Raw genomic sequence first — 17,242 nt, 5'->3', positions numbered from 1 at the left:
CTGACCTCAGGTGAACCAGCCTCGGCCTCCCAAAGTTCTGGGATTACAGGCATGAGCCACCATGCCTGGCCCACCATTCTACTTTCTATGAATTTGACTACTCTAGGAACCTAATGTAAGTGGAATCATACAGTATTTGTTCTTTTGTGGTTGGCTTAGTTCACTTAGCATGATGTCTTCAAGGTTCTTCCATATCATAACGTGTCAGAATTTTATTCCTTTTTTTTTTTTTTTTTTTTGAGACAGAGTTTTGCACTTGTTGCCCAGGCTGGAGTGCAGTGGCGCAATCTTGGCTTGCCGCAACCTCTGCCTCCCAGGTTCAAGCAATTCTTCTGCCTCAGCCTCCAAAGTAGCTGGGATTACAGGCATGCGCCACCATGCCTGGCTAATTTTTGTATTTTTAGTAGAGACAGGGTTTCTCCATGTTGGTAAGGCAGGTCTCAAACTCCTGACCTCAGGTGATCCTCCCACCTCGGCCTCCCAAAGTGTTGGGATTACAGGTGTGAGCCACCGCACCTGGCCAATTTTATTCCTTTCTAAGGCTGAATAACTCCATTCCATGTATGTATGTATGTATGTGTACATATATATGTGTGTGTATATGTGTGTATGTATGTATGTGTATGTGTATGTATGTGTATATATAAATGTATATATGTAAATATATATATAAATGTATGTGTATATATAAATATATGTGTGTGTGTATGTGTATGTATGTATGTGTATATATAAATAAAATATATGTATGTGTATATATAAATAAAATATATTCCATGTATGTGTCACATTTTGTTTGTCCTCTCCGCTGGTTTTTAACTGCCTTCTTGCCTCTAGTTTTCCCCCTTTCAAACCTTTTTCCATGATATAGCCATAGTGATCTTTCTGATATGCAAATAAGGTCATAGTTAAACAACCTCCTAACCCAGTTCTGCAGCCAAACCTTGCCACTATTTCGCAGTCAGACTGAACTGTTTTCATAATCAGTGTTCATGTTTTAGGCAGTGTTTTTTGACAAGCATTGTAAATAACTCCTAGATGGTTTTTTGAATGATTCCAAATAGTTCTTTATGACTTGATCCCAGTTCCTTTTCAATAATTTTTGTGTTGTATATAGAGATATTTAATAGTTGCTTTAATAGGTGTATACCAGGGATTGGCAAACTGTGGACTGTGGGCCAAATCCAGCAGAAGAGAGTAATTGCAACTCAATAGGTCAAAGTCTAAAATACTTACTATCAGGCCTTTTACAGAAAAAGTTTTGGTATATACTATTCCTTTGTTTTGTTTTGGCCTGGCTAATTTATTCATCCTTTAGATTTAAATTAGTTAAAACTTAAAGGGTTTTTTTTTTTTTGCCATGATATTCTTTCTTGAAACAGTCCTATACCAAAGCCCAGCTTAAAAACAAAAGAGGAGTGTAGTTGAAGAGCCAATCATGCCAGTTCCTAAGGCATGTCCAATTGCATGTTAGAGCATGGTCATAAATTCAGTGGAGCCTCGTCTGAGACGTTTTCTCTTCTTGTCTGCTCCTTGTATTTGCTATGGGCTTTTGTAGTGCCTACCAGCTACTATACTGAATTATGATTGCTTGTTTAGCCTTTTTGTCTTCCCAAGTAGACTGAGTGCCATGAGAACAAGAGTCCTGCCTGACACAGAAGTTCTATAAATATATGTTGAATGAATGAATGAGACCCCAGTTGAAAACTGGTAACCAAAACCAAGCTCATAAAGGACCTAAAATGATTTCCTTTCCTACTCTAGCTCCTTAGGAATACAGTCACAACATGCCTAAGCTGAAGGCCTTAAAGACTATCTAGGCTTACGCTCTCTGGTACAGTAGCCACTAGCGCCACGTGGTTTTTGAGTACTTGAGCTCTGGTTAGTCCAAATGGAGGTGTGAAATACTGGATTTCAAAGACTTACAATGTAAAAGAATATAAAATATCTCAATATTTGTATTGATTACATGTTCAAATGACATTTTTGACATACTGAGTTAAATAAAACACATTTAATTATTTTAACACATTTCCTTTTTTTTGAGACAGAGTCTTGCTCTGTTGCCCAGGCTGGAGTGCAGTGGTATGATCTTGGCTCACTACAACCTCCTCCCGGGTTCAAGTGATTCTCCTGCCTCAGCCTCCTGAGTAGCTGGGACTACAGGCGTACGTCATCATGCCTGGCTAATTTTTGTATTTTTTTTAGTGGAGAGAGGGTTTCACCATGTTGGCTAACATTTCTTTTTTTTTTTTTTTTTTTTTTTTTTTTTGAGATGGAGTCACTCTGTAGTACAAGCTGGAATGCAGTGGTGTGATCTCAGCTCACTGCAACCTCTGCCTCCCGAGCTCAAGCGATTCTCGTGCCTCAGCCTCCTGAGTAGCTGGGAATATAGGCGCGCCATCATGCCCGGCTGATTTTTTGTGTTTTAGTAGAGACGGGGTTTCACGATGGTCTTGAACTCCTGAGTTCAGGCAATACGCCTGCCTTGGGCTCCCAAAGTGCTGGGATTACAGGCATGAGCCACTGCGCCTGGCCCAACATTTCTTTTTTAATGTAACTATTAGGACATTTTAAATTATATCTGCAGTTTGCATTATATTTTCTGTTGGATAGCACCGTTGTAGACCATTGGCTCTCAAAATATTGCTGATGAGTTAGAATCACCTGGCAAACTTTTAAGATTATTGGACCCTGCCCCCAATGTTCCCAGGTTAAACTCTCTGAAAACAGGGACCTGCCTGTGTGTTTTGATAAAGCTTCCCAGATGATTCAGTTGTATCACATGGCCATTGAGAACCAACCAAGTCCTACCCCTCTTTTTATACAGAAGGAAACAGTCTAAATAGCAAAGTGACAATAAATACAGTCTTTATTTCAGTATGCTGTCATAGTTTTCCCAGGTTAAAATTCATACTCTAGCTCTTTCATAAGTGATAGATATTTTTCCATTGTTTCAAACAGTGGTTCTTGACTAAAGGTAGAATTGTGGCTGGCTTTATTTAGTCATTTCAGCTTTTTAAAAACTGGTCATTTGGTGCTTTCCTAGGATACTGTGCCATTATCATAGAGACTGTATTTAGTGGATTCTCAAAAATGTCTTTTTATTTGTTGAGGCTTATTAAAGGGTCATTGTGAGAATGAATTAATCATTAGGATTTTAAACTTAAAGCAAAGTCCTGAATTGTCACCATGATTAGTATAGAATTTTCATCAGAGGCAGAAATAAAGCCAACTTTTCCCTTCAGAATCTTAAGAGGCTTTACAAACTCTTCGTTGAGTTGTGAATGTCTGGGGATAATTTATCGCAGGTTTTCCTTGAGGTTTCTTCCTTCACATATTTCAAGATGATTGGAGCAATTAGCAGTTAGCTTTTGCAGAAGTTAGCCCAAGCTCTGAGGTTTGTCTTTGACTTGCCTTAGAGTGGAATATATTTTAGCGAACACCTTTAGTATTTAACAATCCTTATTTGTTCAGAACTCTTGGGTAATGGACAAGCATCCAAGTGTAAACATGCAGTCATGTGTGATACCTATCTATTTGAAGTCAAATCAGAGAGCTCATGATAGCCAAGGATTTATGAAATTTTTCAAGTGGAAGCACCAAGGGATGCTTTCAGTCTAATGCCCTTCTGTAGCCTGAAAAGTTAAGGGAAAGTGTCTCACCCAAAAAGCTTGGATTCTGTCCTAGTGCTTTTGACTCCGTTTTGGTGACTCTAAGCAAGTTGTGTTACTCTCTCCATGCTTTGATTTCCTCAGTGGTAAAGTAGAGTGCTAGAGGAGGGGACCATTAATGTTCTTGAAGAACACCATGATTTTGGGATTGATTTTCCTTCTTTAGTGTGTTTGTTTTCTTATTAACCTCCCTGTTTTTCTCTTGAAGGGTCAGATGACTTGTCTGCAAAGCTGTGGGATGTGAGCACAGGGCAGTGCGTTTATGGCATCCAGACCCACACTTGTGCAGCGGTGAAGTTTGATGAACAGAAGCTTGTGACAGGCTCCTTTGACAACACTGTGGCTTGCTGGGAATGGAGTTCCGGAGCCAGGACCCAGCACTTTCGGGGGCACACGGGGGCGGGTGGGTTGCCCTTTTTCAAGGGTTTTTACAACTTAGCCTCATCCTTTTAAGCCAGGAGCCAAGAATGTGAAATGCTTTTTTTTTTTTTTTTTTTAAATTTAACCTGCTTTTTTCAACCCTCTTTCTTAGTCACTGCAGTTATTTCCCTTTATTCTAGTTACTCTTATTTCGAATGTTTTACCCAGTTTTGCTTTTTCTTGCTTTCTTCTATGTGTGTACCCTTCTGGTGGGAAGGGTAGTTTTCATTCTCTTTCTGTTTCTCTCTCTCATTCTCTCTCTCCCCCCTCCTGTTTCATTTATATCCTATTGAACAGATAGTCCCTTGGCTTTTATCAGATTCCATACCTCTAAACTGAGTAAATCCTACTTGCGTAAATTCCACTTTATTTGTAGCATTAGGGCTGAAAGTTCTTTGGTGTGATGGTGGTTCCTAGATTGTGTGTTCTACACAGATTACATCCAGTTTGAGCTTGGTTGACAGTTGATTAAAACAAGCTACCACCTAGAGATAAGGCGAAAGAAACATACCTGAATGTTTCCTAGTAAATGTATAGCAGCCTTATTTTGCAAAAACTGGTCATTTGAATATAGCCTTGAGATTTGAGCTTCTCTCTCTGTTGCTTTTTTTTTGGCGGGGGTGGGGCGGGGGGGCTTTGTGTAGAAATTGAGCTATTTCCCAGCCTCTTGTGTTGAGCAGCTCCCTTCCTTTCCCCCATTTACCCACTGCTTTAGCCTCTGAGTCACAGTCTGTAATGTGAAGCATTACGTTTATGAGCAGCCTTCCAAAACTCCCTTAAGAGGCTGGGTCCCTCTTTCCCAGTAACTTGTATTACTGTAGACCACTCATCATACAAATATGATAATCTTGCTTCCCCACCAGACTAAACTCCATAAGGACAGTGATCTTATCTGTCTTGTTCACCCATGTGACTGGAGTTACTTGCACTGTACCTGGTGCTTAGTGATTCTTTGAAGTAAAACTAGCCGTTAGGCTAATAAAAACACATATTTTTTGCTTCATTTTATTTGTCCTCCTATATACTCTTCTTCAGTCTTTGCTGTCTGCTACCACTTGTTCAGAAATTAATATTTGAAGGTGCATGTATGCATGGAAGTGTATGTTAAATTGAGTGTTATGTTCCACAATGTTAAGATGTACCATGACTTCCAGGTGATTTTATTCCCTATCAACTTTGAGAACCCTGCTCTAAAAATTTTTATTGCTGTTGCCTAGACATTGCTGAGGTTTTTCTTAACTTCATACTTTTACTATTCCCTCTGCCTGCAGTATTCTTTTTTCTTTCCTTGATAAACTCTGCTCATCCTTTAGGGCCCATCTCCAATATCGCCTCTTCCCTGAAGTCCTCCCTGATACCCCTGGGCAGAGTTAGTCATTCTCCTTGATGTTTCCCTAGCAAGAGGTAAACATTTATTTTTTTCTGGGCTTCCTCCTCCACTCCCTACTTAGACTGAGTTCCTTAAAGGAAGAATCAGTGTCTTCATCTCTGGGTCCCTAATGTTCCTTTAGAACTGGTATACATTTGAAAACAAATATTTGAGTACACACTATACAGCATACACTGTTTTTGGTGCTGGGGATACAGCTATGAAGAAATTCAGACACTTTTGAGTTAATGGCTTAATCTAACCTTTTAGATCCTTGTTTTTGTTTTGTTTTTTCTGTCTTTACATTGGGTTTTCTTGAGTCTGGGTGCTGTTTTGCAGCTTCTATTCTGTATATTTTGTCTTACTGTTAGTGTGTATCAGAGTAGGACCATGTACGTTTTGTTTTCCTGCATAAATTAGATAAAGTATTGTGTAGTATCAGGCAGGGAGTCCTAAGAAGGAATGCCATTATCTCCAACACTTGTTTTGCCTCTCACTGTAGCTACCACAAATAAAAGAGATTGTATTATTCCTAGGACTTTCCACCTTAGAATAATAAGCTATAATAGTAAAAATTTTGAAATAGTTTTAGCAGAAAATTGCTAGTTGAATAGCACCATTCTTACAGTGTCTCTGGTTGGGAAATTATATAATTGGGGAAAATAAACATTATTGAACTCTATTATAAAAGACCCACTGACAGAGACATGTTTTAACTTTGTGTAATTATATGCACTAGTATTTAGTGTGGACTACAATGATGAACTGGATATCTTGGTGAGCGGCTCTGCAGACTTCACTGTGAAAGTATGGGCTTTATCTGCTGGGACATGCCTGAACACACTCACTGGGCACACGGAATGGGTCACCAAGGTAGGAAGACTTAGAAGAAGTCTCCTTCTTCTCAGGCTTTTTGAGGGAGGGGGTGGAGGATGGTAGACACTGCCTTATAAGTGTTAGGTGAGTCATAAGATGGAATTGCTGTACCTACAAAGCATAATGGTACACAACAGTGACCAGCAAGTAGAAGGTACTTAATACATGGTTTAACAAATAAATGACTTATGGACATGGAAAGATGCCCACAATATATTAGGTGGATAGAGGGGGCAAATAAAACAGGTTACATACAAAAAAGTATGTAGAGTGTGATACCGGTTTCTGAATGTGTTCATGCATCAAAATGTTGAAAGTGGGTATTTCTGGTGGGATTGTGGGTGCGTTTTTCCCTTTAGAATAAACATGTTTCTTTTTTAATCAGAAAAGCAATTTTCATTTTGAAAAAATAACAAGAAGTAGGACAAAGAAAACTGTACAGGATCTTTAGTAAAATATTGTAATGTTTTCTTTTTTAAAAAAAACAAGATTGTTGTGAGGATCAAATGCAGTATTAATAATGGATATACCACGCAGAAGCACTTTCCTTGAGTTTACGATCCCATTCTATGAGGGGGCTGAGGAAACAGGAGTAAGCAAAATAGACCTACTCCTCACCATGTGGATGATAGTCTAATAGGAGAAATAGTTTTATTAAACAATTTCATGGGTAAATATATCATTTTAAATTGTGTTAAGTTTTGTGAAGGAACAGTACAGTGTTCTATAAGACAGTCTAGGGCCAGGCACAGAGGCTCACACCTGTAATCCCAGCACTTTGGGAGGCCAAGGCGGGCGGATCACCTGAGCCCAGGAGTTCGAGGCCAGCCTGGCCAACATGGTGAAACCCTGTCGCTACTGGAAGTACAAAAATTAGCCAGGTGTAGTGGTGAGTGCCTGTAATCCCAGCTACTCAGGAGGCTGAGACAGGAGAATTAACTTGAAGCTGGGGAGGCAGAGGTTGCAATGAGCCAAGATCGTGCCACTGCACTCCAGCCTAGGCGACAAAGTGAGACTCTTTCAAAAAAAAAAAAAAAAGTATAGGAAAGTAATTAGTTCAGAGAAAACTTTTTGAGAAGGGGGTTAAACATGAAGAATAAATAGGAGATAGCTGTGGAAAGAGTAGCTGAAAGATTGTTTCAGAGGGTGCAGTATATGCACGGCCCCAGCAGGTGGAAAGAACTTGGAACATTTGATGACCTGGACATAAGCCAGTGGAGCCATGCTGTAGTTGGGAAGATGGGCAGAGAGGTGGTAATCCTGTATGATTTATAAGGCCACAGTAAGTATGGTGGATATCATCAGACGTGTACTAGGAAGCAATCCACGAGTTCTGAGCAAGTGTCTGGTGCGATCTATGTTTTAGGAAAATTAACTGCTGAATGAAGAATGGACTAGAGTTGGGCACAAGTGGATACAGGGTGACCATTTAGGCTTTGGCAGTACTCTAAGCAAAAGATTCCCATAACTTAGATTTTCCTGGCAATAATGAAAAGGGCACCCATAAAGGATATGTTTTTAAGGTAAAGCCACCTGGCCTGCAGATTCACTGTGGGAAACGAAGAAGAATCATTTGTTGTTGTTTTAATACAGACAGGATCTCACTCTGTTGCCCAGGCCGGAGTGCTGTGGCATGATCATAGCTCTCTGCAACTTCGAATCCCCAGGCTTAAGTGATCCTCTCACCTCAGCCTCCTGAGTAGCTTGCACTACAGCCATGTGCCACCACACCGAGCTAATTTTTTTTTTTTTTTTTTTTTTTTGAGATGGAGTTTCGCTCTTGTGCATGCTGGAGTGCAATGGCGCAGTCTCGGCTCACTGCAGCATCCACCTGCCGAGTTCAAGTGATTCTCCTGCTTCAGCCTCCAGAGTAGCTGGGATTACAGGCGCCCACCACCATGCCTGGCTAATTTTTTGTGTTTTTAGTAGAGATGGAGTTTTACTGTGTTGGCCAGGCTGGTCTCGAACTCCTGATCTCAGGTGATCCACCCACCTCGGCCTCCCAAAATGCTGAGATAACAGTCGTGAGCCACCATGCCCAGCTGCTAATTAAAAAAAAAAGGAAATCTTTTTTTTTTGTGGAGATGGGGGTCTTGCTGTGTTACCCAGGCTGGTCTTGAACTCCTGGCCTCAAGCAGTCCTCCCTCCTTGGCCTCCCAAAGTGTTGGGATTATAGGCATGAGCCACTGTGCCTAGCCCATGTTAACTTTTTACGTAGAAAAGCTATATAGTGTAAGGCAGTTTGGTGTTGTGGAAAATAGTTGATTGGGGCTAGGACACTGTTGGTGATGTCTTGGACAAGTTACTCCTCCTTCAGGACCTGAGCTGTGTCATCTGCTAAATGTTCCTGTGAACATGAAGTGAAATGCTGGGACAGCACCCAGCAAGGTGCCTGATACTTAGTAATAGGTCTGTTTCAGTTGAGTCTGCAGTCCAGACTTCTGAATGAGTGAACCCTGCTTCCCCTCTCACCTTAGGCTGATTGATTACAAAAATAGGTAGAACCCGATGTTTATAGACTTATCTCAAGTGCTAACGGAATGTTAGCTTTTATTTTGTAACTACTGTAATTTACATTGTTACTTTATCTTTACTGTAATTAAATGAGGTAAGATAATAGGTGCTTGTCTCCTGTTTTAAAGATCAGGAAACTGACTGAGTTTAGATGGTCTTGCCCAAGGTTGCAAAGTCAGCATATGGCAGATTCTGGTCCCAAGTCCAGTGCTTTTTCATTTGTGATTCACATGGTTTTGAAAGCAGATCATTTGCATCTACGTCAGAGTGTCTACGGGCTTTTTTCTTTTCTGTTCCTTCTATTAAGTTACATTTTATAATTTTAAAAAATCAGTCCTAATGTTTGCTTCTAGACGAATGCTAAGATTAAATGCTGCCAATGTTTAGACAGGTTTTTTTTTTTTTTTTAACCGTTGTGGTCTTGCTTTGTTGCCCAGGTTGGAGTGCGGTGGCACAATCATAGCTCACTGCATCCTCCAACTCCTGGGCTCAAGCAGTCCTCCCACCTCAGCCTTCCGAGTCACTGGGATTATAGGTGTGAGCCACCTCATCTGGCTAATGTTAGACACTTTTAGATACTGCTAATAACAGAGAATATTGTAGTAAAACTTTTAGTAGAGGCTAATTTGGTAATGGAGTTATGGCTTAGCTATTCTAGCATATGTTCAGCTCATTTTCATATTTTAATTTAAAGAATAAAATCATTATAGGAGCAGCATTAAAAGGATCTTTCCGTAACATGGTTTACATTTGCAGGTAGTTTTGCAGAAGTGCAAAGTCAAGTCTCTCTTGCACAGTCCTGGAGACTACATCCTCTTAAGTGCAGACAAATATGAGATTAAGGTGAGTTTTTTTCTCCATTAATTTGCTTCATTAAAGAAAAACTGGAAAACATAAGAAAATGAAAGTGGTATGGCAAAGGGTGAACATTCTAGGAAGAGGAGGGGGAATGTCTTAGTCCAAGCCATTTTAAACCCACCGGAAGAAGAGATGATTTGCTAGCTCTGTGTCCTATGTAGCTTCTTAACTTGGATTTGTAAATGAAAAAGAAATTCACATAAATTTATGTTCAGCTTATTCTTAATTTTGTTGTTGTTGGTTTTTTTTTGAGACAGAGTCTCGCTCTGTTGCCCAGGTTGGAGTGCAGTGGCACAATATTGGCTCACTGCAACCTCCGCCCCCTGGGTTCAAGCGATTCTCCTGCCTCAGCCTCCCGAGTAGCTGGGACTACAGGCGCCCGCTACCACGTCTGGCTAATTTTTGTATTTTTAGTAGAGATGGGATTTCACCATATTGGCCAGGCTGGTCTCGAACTCCTGACCTTGTGATCCACCTGCCTTGGCCTCCCAAAGTGCTGGGATTACAGGCATGAGCCACCATGCCCGGCCCATTCTTAATATTTTTTTACATATCTCCTACCATCCTTAATTCTTAGATCTGAACTATGAAAACATAAATATTTATTGTAATGAATTGCAAAGAGTTCAGAAAGTACTCTCACATTCTTACTGCATCTCTTTTTTTTTTTTTTTTTTTTTTTTCTGAGACAGGGTCTCACTGTGTCACCCAGGCTGGAGTGTAGTGGTAGAATCTTTGCTCACTGCAACCTCTGCCTCCCAGTTCAAGTGAATCTCTTGCCTCAGCCTCCCAAGTAGCTGGGATTACAGGCGTGTGCCATCACGCCTGGCTAATTTTTGTATTTTTAGTAGAGACAGGGTTTCACCATGTTGGCCAGGCTGGTCTTGAACTCCTGACCTCAAGTGATCCACCCGCCTAGGCCTACCAAAGTGCTGGGATTACAGGCGTGAGCCACCATGCCTGGCCCATTATTGGATCTTTTATACTGTCCCATGTGATAGGCATTATCTTCATTGCAGTAGCTGGAGTTAAGAGAGATTAAATAATTTACCCAAGATTGCACAGAAGAATTAAGACTTGGACCTGTGATTCTTGGCTATAAACCTGGGGTCTTTCCAGTATACTTCACTTGCTATCTGACTTCAGCAAATGGAGACCATTTTAAGGACAAGCTTTTCTGTAGCGATCTCTCATCTTTCCTCATTTTCTTTTTTCTATAGATTTGGCCAATTGGGAGAGAAATCAACTGCAAGTGCTTAAAGACATTGTCTGTTTCCGAGGATAGAAGTATCTGCCTGCAGCCAAGACTTCATTTTGATGGCAAATACATTGTCTGTAGTTCAGCACTTGGTCTCTACCAGTGGGACTTTGCCAGTTACGATATTCTCAGGTAATGTTTCTTTCGACCTCACGCTTTACCTTTGAAAGCCTGCTGCAGTTCAGTAGTAAAGACAAGACTAAATGTTTGGATGTACCAGTCAGTAGCTGGCTTTTAGGAAATGTTTACTCTATCATTTGTAAATAGGGTTATATATACTGAACATCTCAGACAGGAAAAATATTTTAGAGGAAGTAAGCAAATGAAAAAGAGTTACACATTGGAACGTCCGCTGCCTGACTGTGAGTCATGAGCCACTTCTTTCAGATTTAACATGCTTTTCTGGAAAATGAGGGGTGTGGATGAAAAGATCTTTCAGATCTCCATAAGTTCTAATATTTTAAGTTCTACTTCATATTCAGTTGAAATTCTGCATTGTTTTTACAAACTTGGTAAACTTTAGTGGTATCTAGGGATCAAGTGACCTTCTGTTGACTAGTAGAAAGACAGAGATACTTAGAGAAAAATAAAATTTACAGGGTTTCCATCCAAATAAATAAATAAGCAGCAGTCCATAGACAAAAAATTTTGCGATTCACTGCATACCATAGGCTCTTCTTGGAGAAGGACAGTATCTGTTAGCATATTTGGGGCTGATGGAAGCCAGTGCCATGTGGTCATTAAGAGAACTTCGGTGATAGACAAACCTTGGCTTAAGATGTGGTGCCATCTCTGATGGGCTGTGTGATTTAGTATAAGTTTCTTAACTCCTCTGTAGCTCAATTTCATCATCTGTAAAGTGACTGTTAAATGAAATGCTTGTGATAAGGACCTAGTATACCACCTGGCAGATCTTTATTAATAGTAAGTCTGAGAGGCTCCATATAAAGAAACCTGTTTGAATTTATTGAACCTACTGTACTGCACACACTTATTAATAACAACTCAAAAAGTTAGCGTCCCATAGCATGGTTCAGGACTTGGAGGAGTACAGAAAATTGAACGTTCTCTTCATTGTTTTTTTTTTTTTTTTTTTTTGAGACGGAGTCTCGCTCTGTCGCCCAGGCTGGAGTGCAGTGGCACAATCTCTGCTCACTGCAAGCTCTGCCTCCAGGGTTCACACCATTCTTCTGTCTCAGCCTCCCGAGTAACTGGGACTACAGGCGCCCGCCACCATGCCCGGCTAATTTTTTGTATTTTTAGTAGAGACGGGGTTTTACTGTGTTAGCCAGGATGGACTCAATCTCCTGACCTCGTGATCCACCCGCCTCGGCTTCCCAAAGTGCTGGGATTACAGGCGTGAGCCACCACGCCCGGCCTCTTCATTGTTTTTATGCATGACTATTTGAGGTCAGCTTGTGTGGATCTGATCACAATAACCACAGAACTTTGGTGGGCCACGTCTCTCTGATCACAAAGTTACAACCCCATTTATGTCTTCCTGGAATCAGACCAACATTTCTAACCAGTTAGGTTTCAGAGCTGTCAGAATCAGTTATAGAAATGATTGATATTTATGCTTTGAGAAAAAAGACTGAAACCTTTCCTAGAAAACATCTGTTTAAGCTTTTCCTGTTGTAGGTGGGGAAACTGAAGCTGAGACAGGGTATGGGCCTTGCCCAGCATTCCACCTCTCACTGTATTCCAACATTCATCCATTCATGCATGGCTGGATTATCCAGTAGGCATATACTTACGGTACTAGAAAGCCAGGGACACCAAAAACGGGAAAATAAAGTTTTGAAAGAATTTGATATTTTGTAAAGCAAAATATTCAAGTAATCACCATGGGAAAATCGAGTCTTTTATAGTTTAATATTGTTTTTATTTTGAGTTAAAATTTTAGATGGGAAGGTGCAAAGGCAAGGTGGGCTAGAGATGTCATAGTTGTTTTAATGCTTAGCATCTCCAAAGGGTTTAATTTGGTCCCACATCTGCTTTCTCATGTATGCTTGTGACTCAGAGTGGCATATAGAGACTCTAGAGTCCTAGATGAAAGTTGTTAGTTTTTAGTGTTTGAATAATAGTTTTAAATAATAAACCTGCAAGATCGTTTGCGGGTAGGAATTGCCAGGTTCAGATTTTTTCTCTGAAAAGAGTCTGTCATGTGTCTGCTTTTTTCCTCCCAAACACAAATAAACCAACCTCTGTTGAAACCTACTACAAATCCTCTGGCTTCGGTTGCTAGGACCAGGTAGGGCTACTTAGCTTTGAAGCTAATTGAAAGGAAGCAAAGCACAAATAACAGCATGTTACTCAATAAGTCTGAGATATGATGTGATTGCTTGAGTTAGGTTATCTCTACAGCATGTAAGGTTACTTAGGTTCAAGGACCCAGACTCTGCACAGCAGGGATGTCTGGTTCCATTTCTAAAGTGATCAAAGTGAAAGCCACAAACCTGTCAAGACCTGTGCTCTATTCTGCAACATATTTGTGTTTCAGTCTTTGAAATCAGCTCATCTTCACAGATCTTAAGCCCTAACCCGGTAGCCACCTATTTTTTGTGTTTCTGTTATGATGTGCGACCTACCAGACTTTCTAGCTGTTTTTCCTAACCTCCTTTATTTTCGTTTTTATTTTATTTTTTTTGAGACAGAGTCTCACTCTGTCACCCAGGCTCTGGTGCAGTGGTGTGATCTCTGCTCACTGCAACCTCCGCTTCCCAGGTTCAAGCGATTCTCTGGCCTCAGCCTCCCAAGTAGCTGGAATTACAGGCACCTGCCATGACGCCCAGCTAATTTTGTGTATTTTTAGTAGCTATGAGGTTTCATCCTGTTGGCCAGGCTGGTCTCAAACTCCTGACCTCAAGTGATCCACCCGTCTCGGCCTCCCAAAGTGCTGGGATTATAGGCATGAGCCACTGCACCCGGCTTCCTAGCCTCCTTTAGATCTCTTTTGTAGGAATTTGCACTTGCCTTTGTTTATTTCGCCACTGCTTTATTCTTTAGATACTCATTGAGCACCCACCTTTGTGTCAGGCATTGTGGTATGCATTGGGAAACAGCAGAAGTACTTACCAAACTCAGGGAAATTACTGATCAGCAGGACGGGGAAGACTGATGTTAAACAGCTAATTGCAAACAGGTTGTTTAATGTTTGGGTTAAGAGGAGCCTAGTACAGAGTACTTTGAGGCCCTGCCTAGTTTGTGGAGTAAGGGAAGGCTTCTAAGAGGAAGAGACGTTTTGGGCTGAGCTCTAAAGGGTGAGTATAAATGCCTCAACTAAGTACCAGGAGTGGGTGTACAGTGAGGAATTTTAGACTGAGACACTAGTCCGTTCGAAGGCCCTGAGGTTAAAGGAGCCTCAGGTACATTTGAGAAATTGAAGGAAATTCCTTAAATGCATCAGCATGGCTAAAGATGGGGGCACAATAAGGAGCCATCAAAGAGTTTAGAAGTTGCAACAAGGTGATAACATCAGGTTGTATGTGAGGTTAACTGATTCAAAGGGACTAAGTAGATGTGGGGAGATCAGTAGAAAGCCGTTGGCAATAGTGCAGGCAAAAGATGGTGTCTTGGACTAGAGCTGTGGTAGTGCATATAGTAGTGAATAAATTAGAGAAAAATTTAGGGCATAGAATCAATAGATCTTGGTGATCGAATTTGTGATTTGAATGAGGAGGGAGGAGAATTGGATGGTTGCCACGTTTCCTAGCTTGAGCACCTGGGTGAATGAGCAAGTAAAGAAATAGAAAAAACAGGTTTGACTAGGAAATTCAGTATTGGATAGTTTGAGTGTGAGGAACTTTGTCTTATTCACTGCCGAAATCCTGGTACCAACATTGGCTAGCTCACTTTAGGCTCTTAGTAAATATTTGTTTACTACTATTTATTTACTACTGTGTCATCTAAGTAGAAAATGAGGGATGAGTTATCAGTTATAACTCATTTGGAACACACATATTGGGACCTCTATTTCCCCTTTACTTGAAGTTAATCTGAACTTACTGCTTTCCCTGGGATCAGACTCCATCTTGTAAACCTGTTTGTAAAGGCTCACACCATAGACCATAGGGAGTGTTCAGTGATTGATTTTTGATGTTCTCAAACGTGTCATCTAATCTAAATGTCTACCTTTTTTAGCAGAAGTTTCTTCCGTTTTCAGTCTAGGAAGGTGAGCTCACTCTCTGCTTTTCAAGCAGGTGCCAGCACCTGTTAACTGTTTTCTTTGTTTCATAGAAGTGATGTCTTGTTGATATTCTTAGTATCATAGATTTTTTTTCAGATATTAATTATAAGAGAAGCACATGCCCATGAGAGACAATTTGTAAAATTTAGACAGGCTTTCAGTATTCTCTCAATCTATATTGCCCAGTTGCATTTCTTCTTCAAGAAAGAGAAAAAATATTCTTCCAGGTCCAGCTGATAAAAGACAGAAAGATTTGCTCATTCCTTGATACTCCTGTTATATCCATTGGAGTGTTTGTGCTGAGCATGTTCTCACATAGTCTGGCAGTTATATGCTATGCCCTCCCCTTCTAAGGGGCAAAGACTATCTTGCTTATCTCTCTTCAGGGGCCCAGCCAGCACTCAGCACCTATGATATGCAGAAAACATTTGCATCATGTTAGCTGTATGACTCATGGCAAGATGTTTTAGTCTTGTTTACTAATATAGTGGAGCGAATACCTCTACCTAACTGCATTATGAGGATTGAGATAACACGCTGGGTGCGGTGGCTCCCACCTGTAATCCCAGCACTTTGGGAGGCTGAGGCAGGTGGATCACAAGGTTGAGATGGAGACCATCTTGCCAACATGGTAAAACCCCATCTCTACTAAAAATACAAAAATTAGCTGGGCATGGTGGCGGGCACCTGTAATCCCGCTACTCGGGAGGCTGAGGCACAAGAATTGCTTGAATCCGGGAGGATTGCTTGCAGTGAGCCGAGATCGCGCCACTGTACTCCAGCCTGGCGACAGAGCGAGACTCCGTCTCAATAAAATAGAATAGAATAGAATAGAATAGAATAGAATAGAATAGAATAGAATAGAAAAAATAAAATAAAATAAAAATGTACTCCAGCCTGGCGACAGAGCGAGACTCCGTCTCAATAAATAAATAAAATAAAAATAATTTAAAAAGATAACATGTTAATTATGAAGTTTGGTGCCTGGCACATGTAAATGCTTGATAAATATTGAATGTCCCCCATCCTTCCTGATACGAGACTGAAATTGGCTCCTTTGTAACTCTTTGCCTCTGATCCTAGTTCTGTCTTCTAAAGCTTATAATGTCTGGCCTGTCTCTTACACATCTTTCACTATTCAGACGTGATCCTCATATACAGTTACCCTATTCCTGCCAACTCTTTCCTTTCCCATCTCAGCTGATAGCCTTCAGCTGTTCTTTCCTCGTCCTGGTCTCCAGGTCCTCCCATTCTGGTTGCTCTCTTGGACCTATACTAGTTTGGTGGTGTCCTTAAAACCTAGGCTAAACTCTCCTCCCACAGGAGCCCCACCATATGTCACGGAGCAGCATTTGTCTACTGCTTGTCTGGTAGCTCTTAGTTCCTCCAAAGAGGACATCAACTTTTCTTGTTAATCTTTTGCTTCACTAAGGGTGCAGACAACAGAAGATAAGTTGTTTTTTGTTTTCGTTTGTGCTGCTGTTTAGCTAGATGTCTCCTAGCCTTTGTCATTGATGTCTTGGAAACTGCCTCTGAGAAAGTTTAGGGCTGTCCTCCCAACTCCCTAGTTTTCTCTGCTTCCCCTAGTTGTTTCTCCCCTAGTTGTTTTCATAATAACTTTTTACGAATCTATTATTAATAAATGTTTCTAAGTTATTTGGGAAACTTTAAATATTTTCAGCCTTTACCGTTTTTAGAGAGAAACGCATTTGTTTGCTGCCTGCCGAGTAGAGTAGCACTTTAGTCACTTGGCTTTCAGATTTCTTCTGGGCTTCAGGGTGTTCCAGTATTCTAGGAGTTGATGAATACATCTTTTTACCTTGCCTTCTAGTTCTCACTGGTAACTGACAGACAAATTGTGAATCCTTAGCCAAAGCATTTACTCTGCCAAAGCATTACTCTTTGGTTTTCACAGCTTAAAAATAGATTGTTTAGTTAAATATTACCTGTAAGATCCTTTCTAGCCTGGATAGATGTTTTGTACTTTTATAAACTTTTATCAGGCCAGGTGCGGTGGCTCACGCCACCCACCTGTAATCCCAGCACTTTGGGAGGCCGAGGTGGGCAGATCATCTGAGATCAGT

At 40.8% G+C, this 17,242-nt stretch overlaps 1 protein-coding gene across 3 annotated transcripts in view; it reads left to right on the top strand.

The window, feature by feature from the left end:
- The window catches only part of FBXW2 (F-box and WD repeat domain containing 2), a 36,682-nt gene that overhangs the window by 11,166 nt on the left and 8,274 nt on the right, over nucleotides 1–17,242 (top strand). For all 3 annotated transcript variants that reach the window (XM_030817714.1, XM_003264063.3, XM_030817713.1), the window contains 4 exons: nucleotides 3,883–4,077; nucleotides 6,203–6,336; nucleotides 9,610–9,696; nucleotides 10,932–11,101. In XM_030817714.1, the coding sequence (XP_030673574.1) occupies nucleotides 3,883–4,077; nucleotides 6,203–6,336; nucleotides 9,610–9,696; nucleotides 10,932–11,101 (586 nt within the window). The remainder of the gene's footprint in view (nucleotides 1–3,882; nucleotides 4,078–6,202; nucleotides 6,337–9,609; nucleotides 9,697–10,931; nucleotides 11,102–17,242) is intronic.

Source organism: Nomascus leucogenys, chromosome 8 (assembly GCF_006542625.1).
Source record: "Nomascus leucogenys isolate Asia chromosome 8, Asia_NLE_v1, whole genome shotgun sequence".
Taxonomy (NCBI): domain Eukaryota; kingdom Metazoa; phylum Chordata; class Mammalia; order Primates; family Hylobatidae; genus Nomascus; species Nomascus leucogenys.
This window is presented reverse-complemented; position numbering and strand designations above follow the sequence as displayed.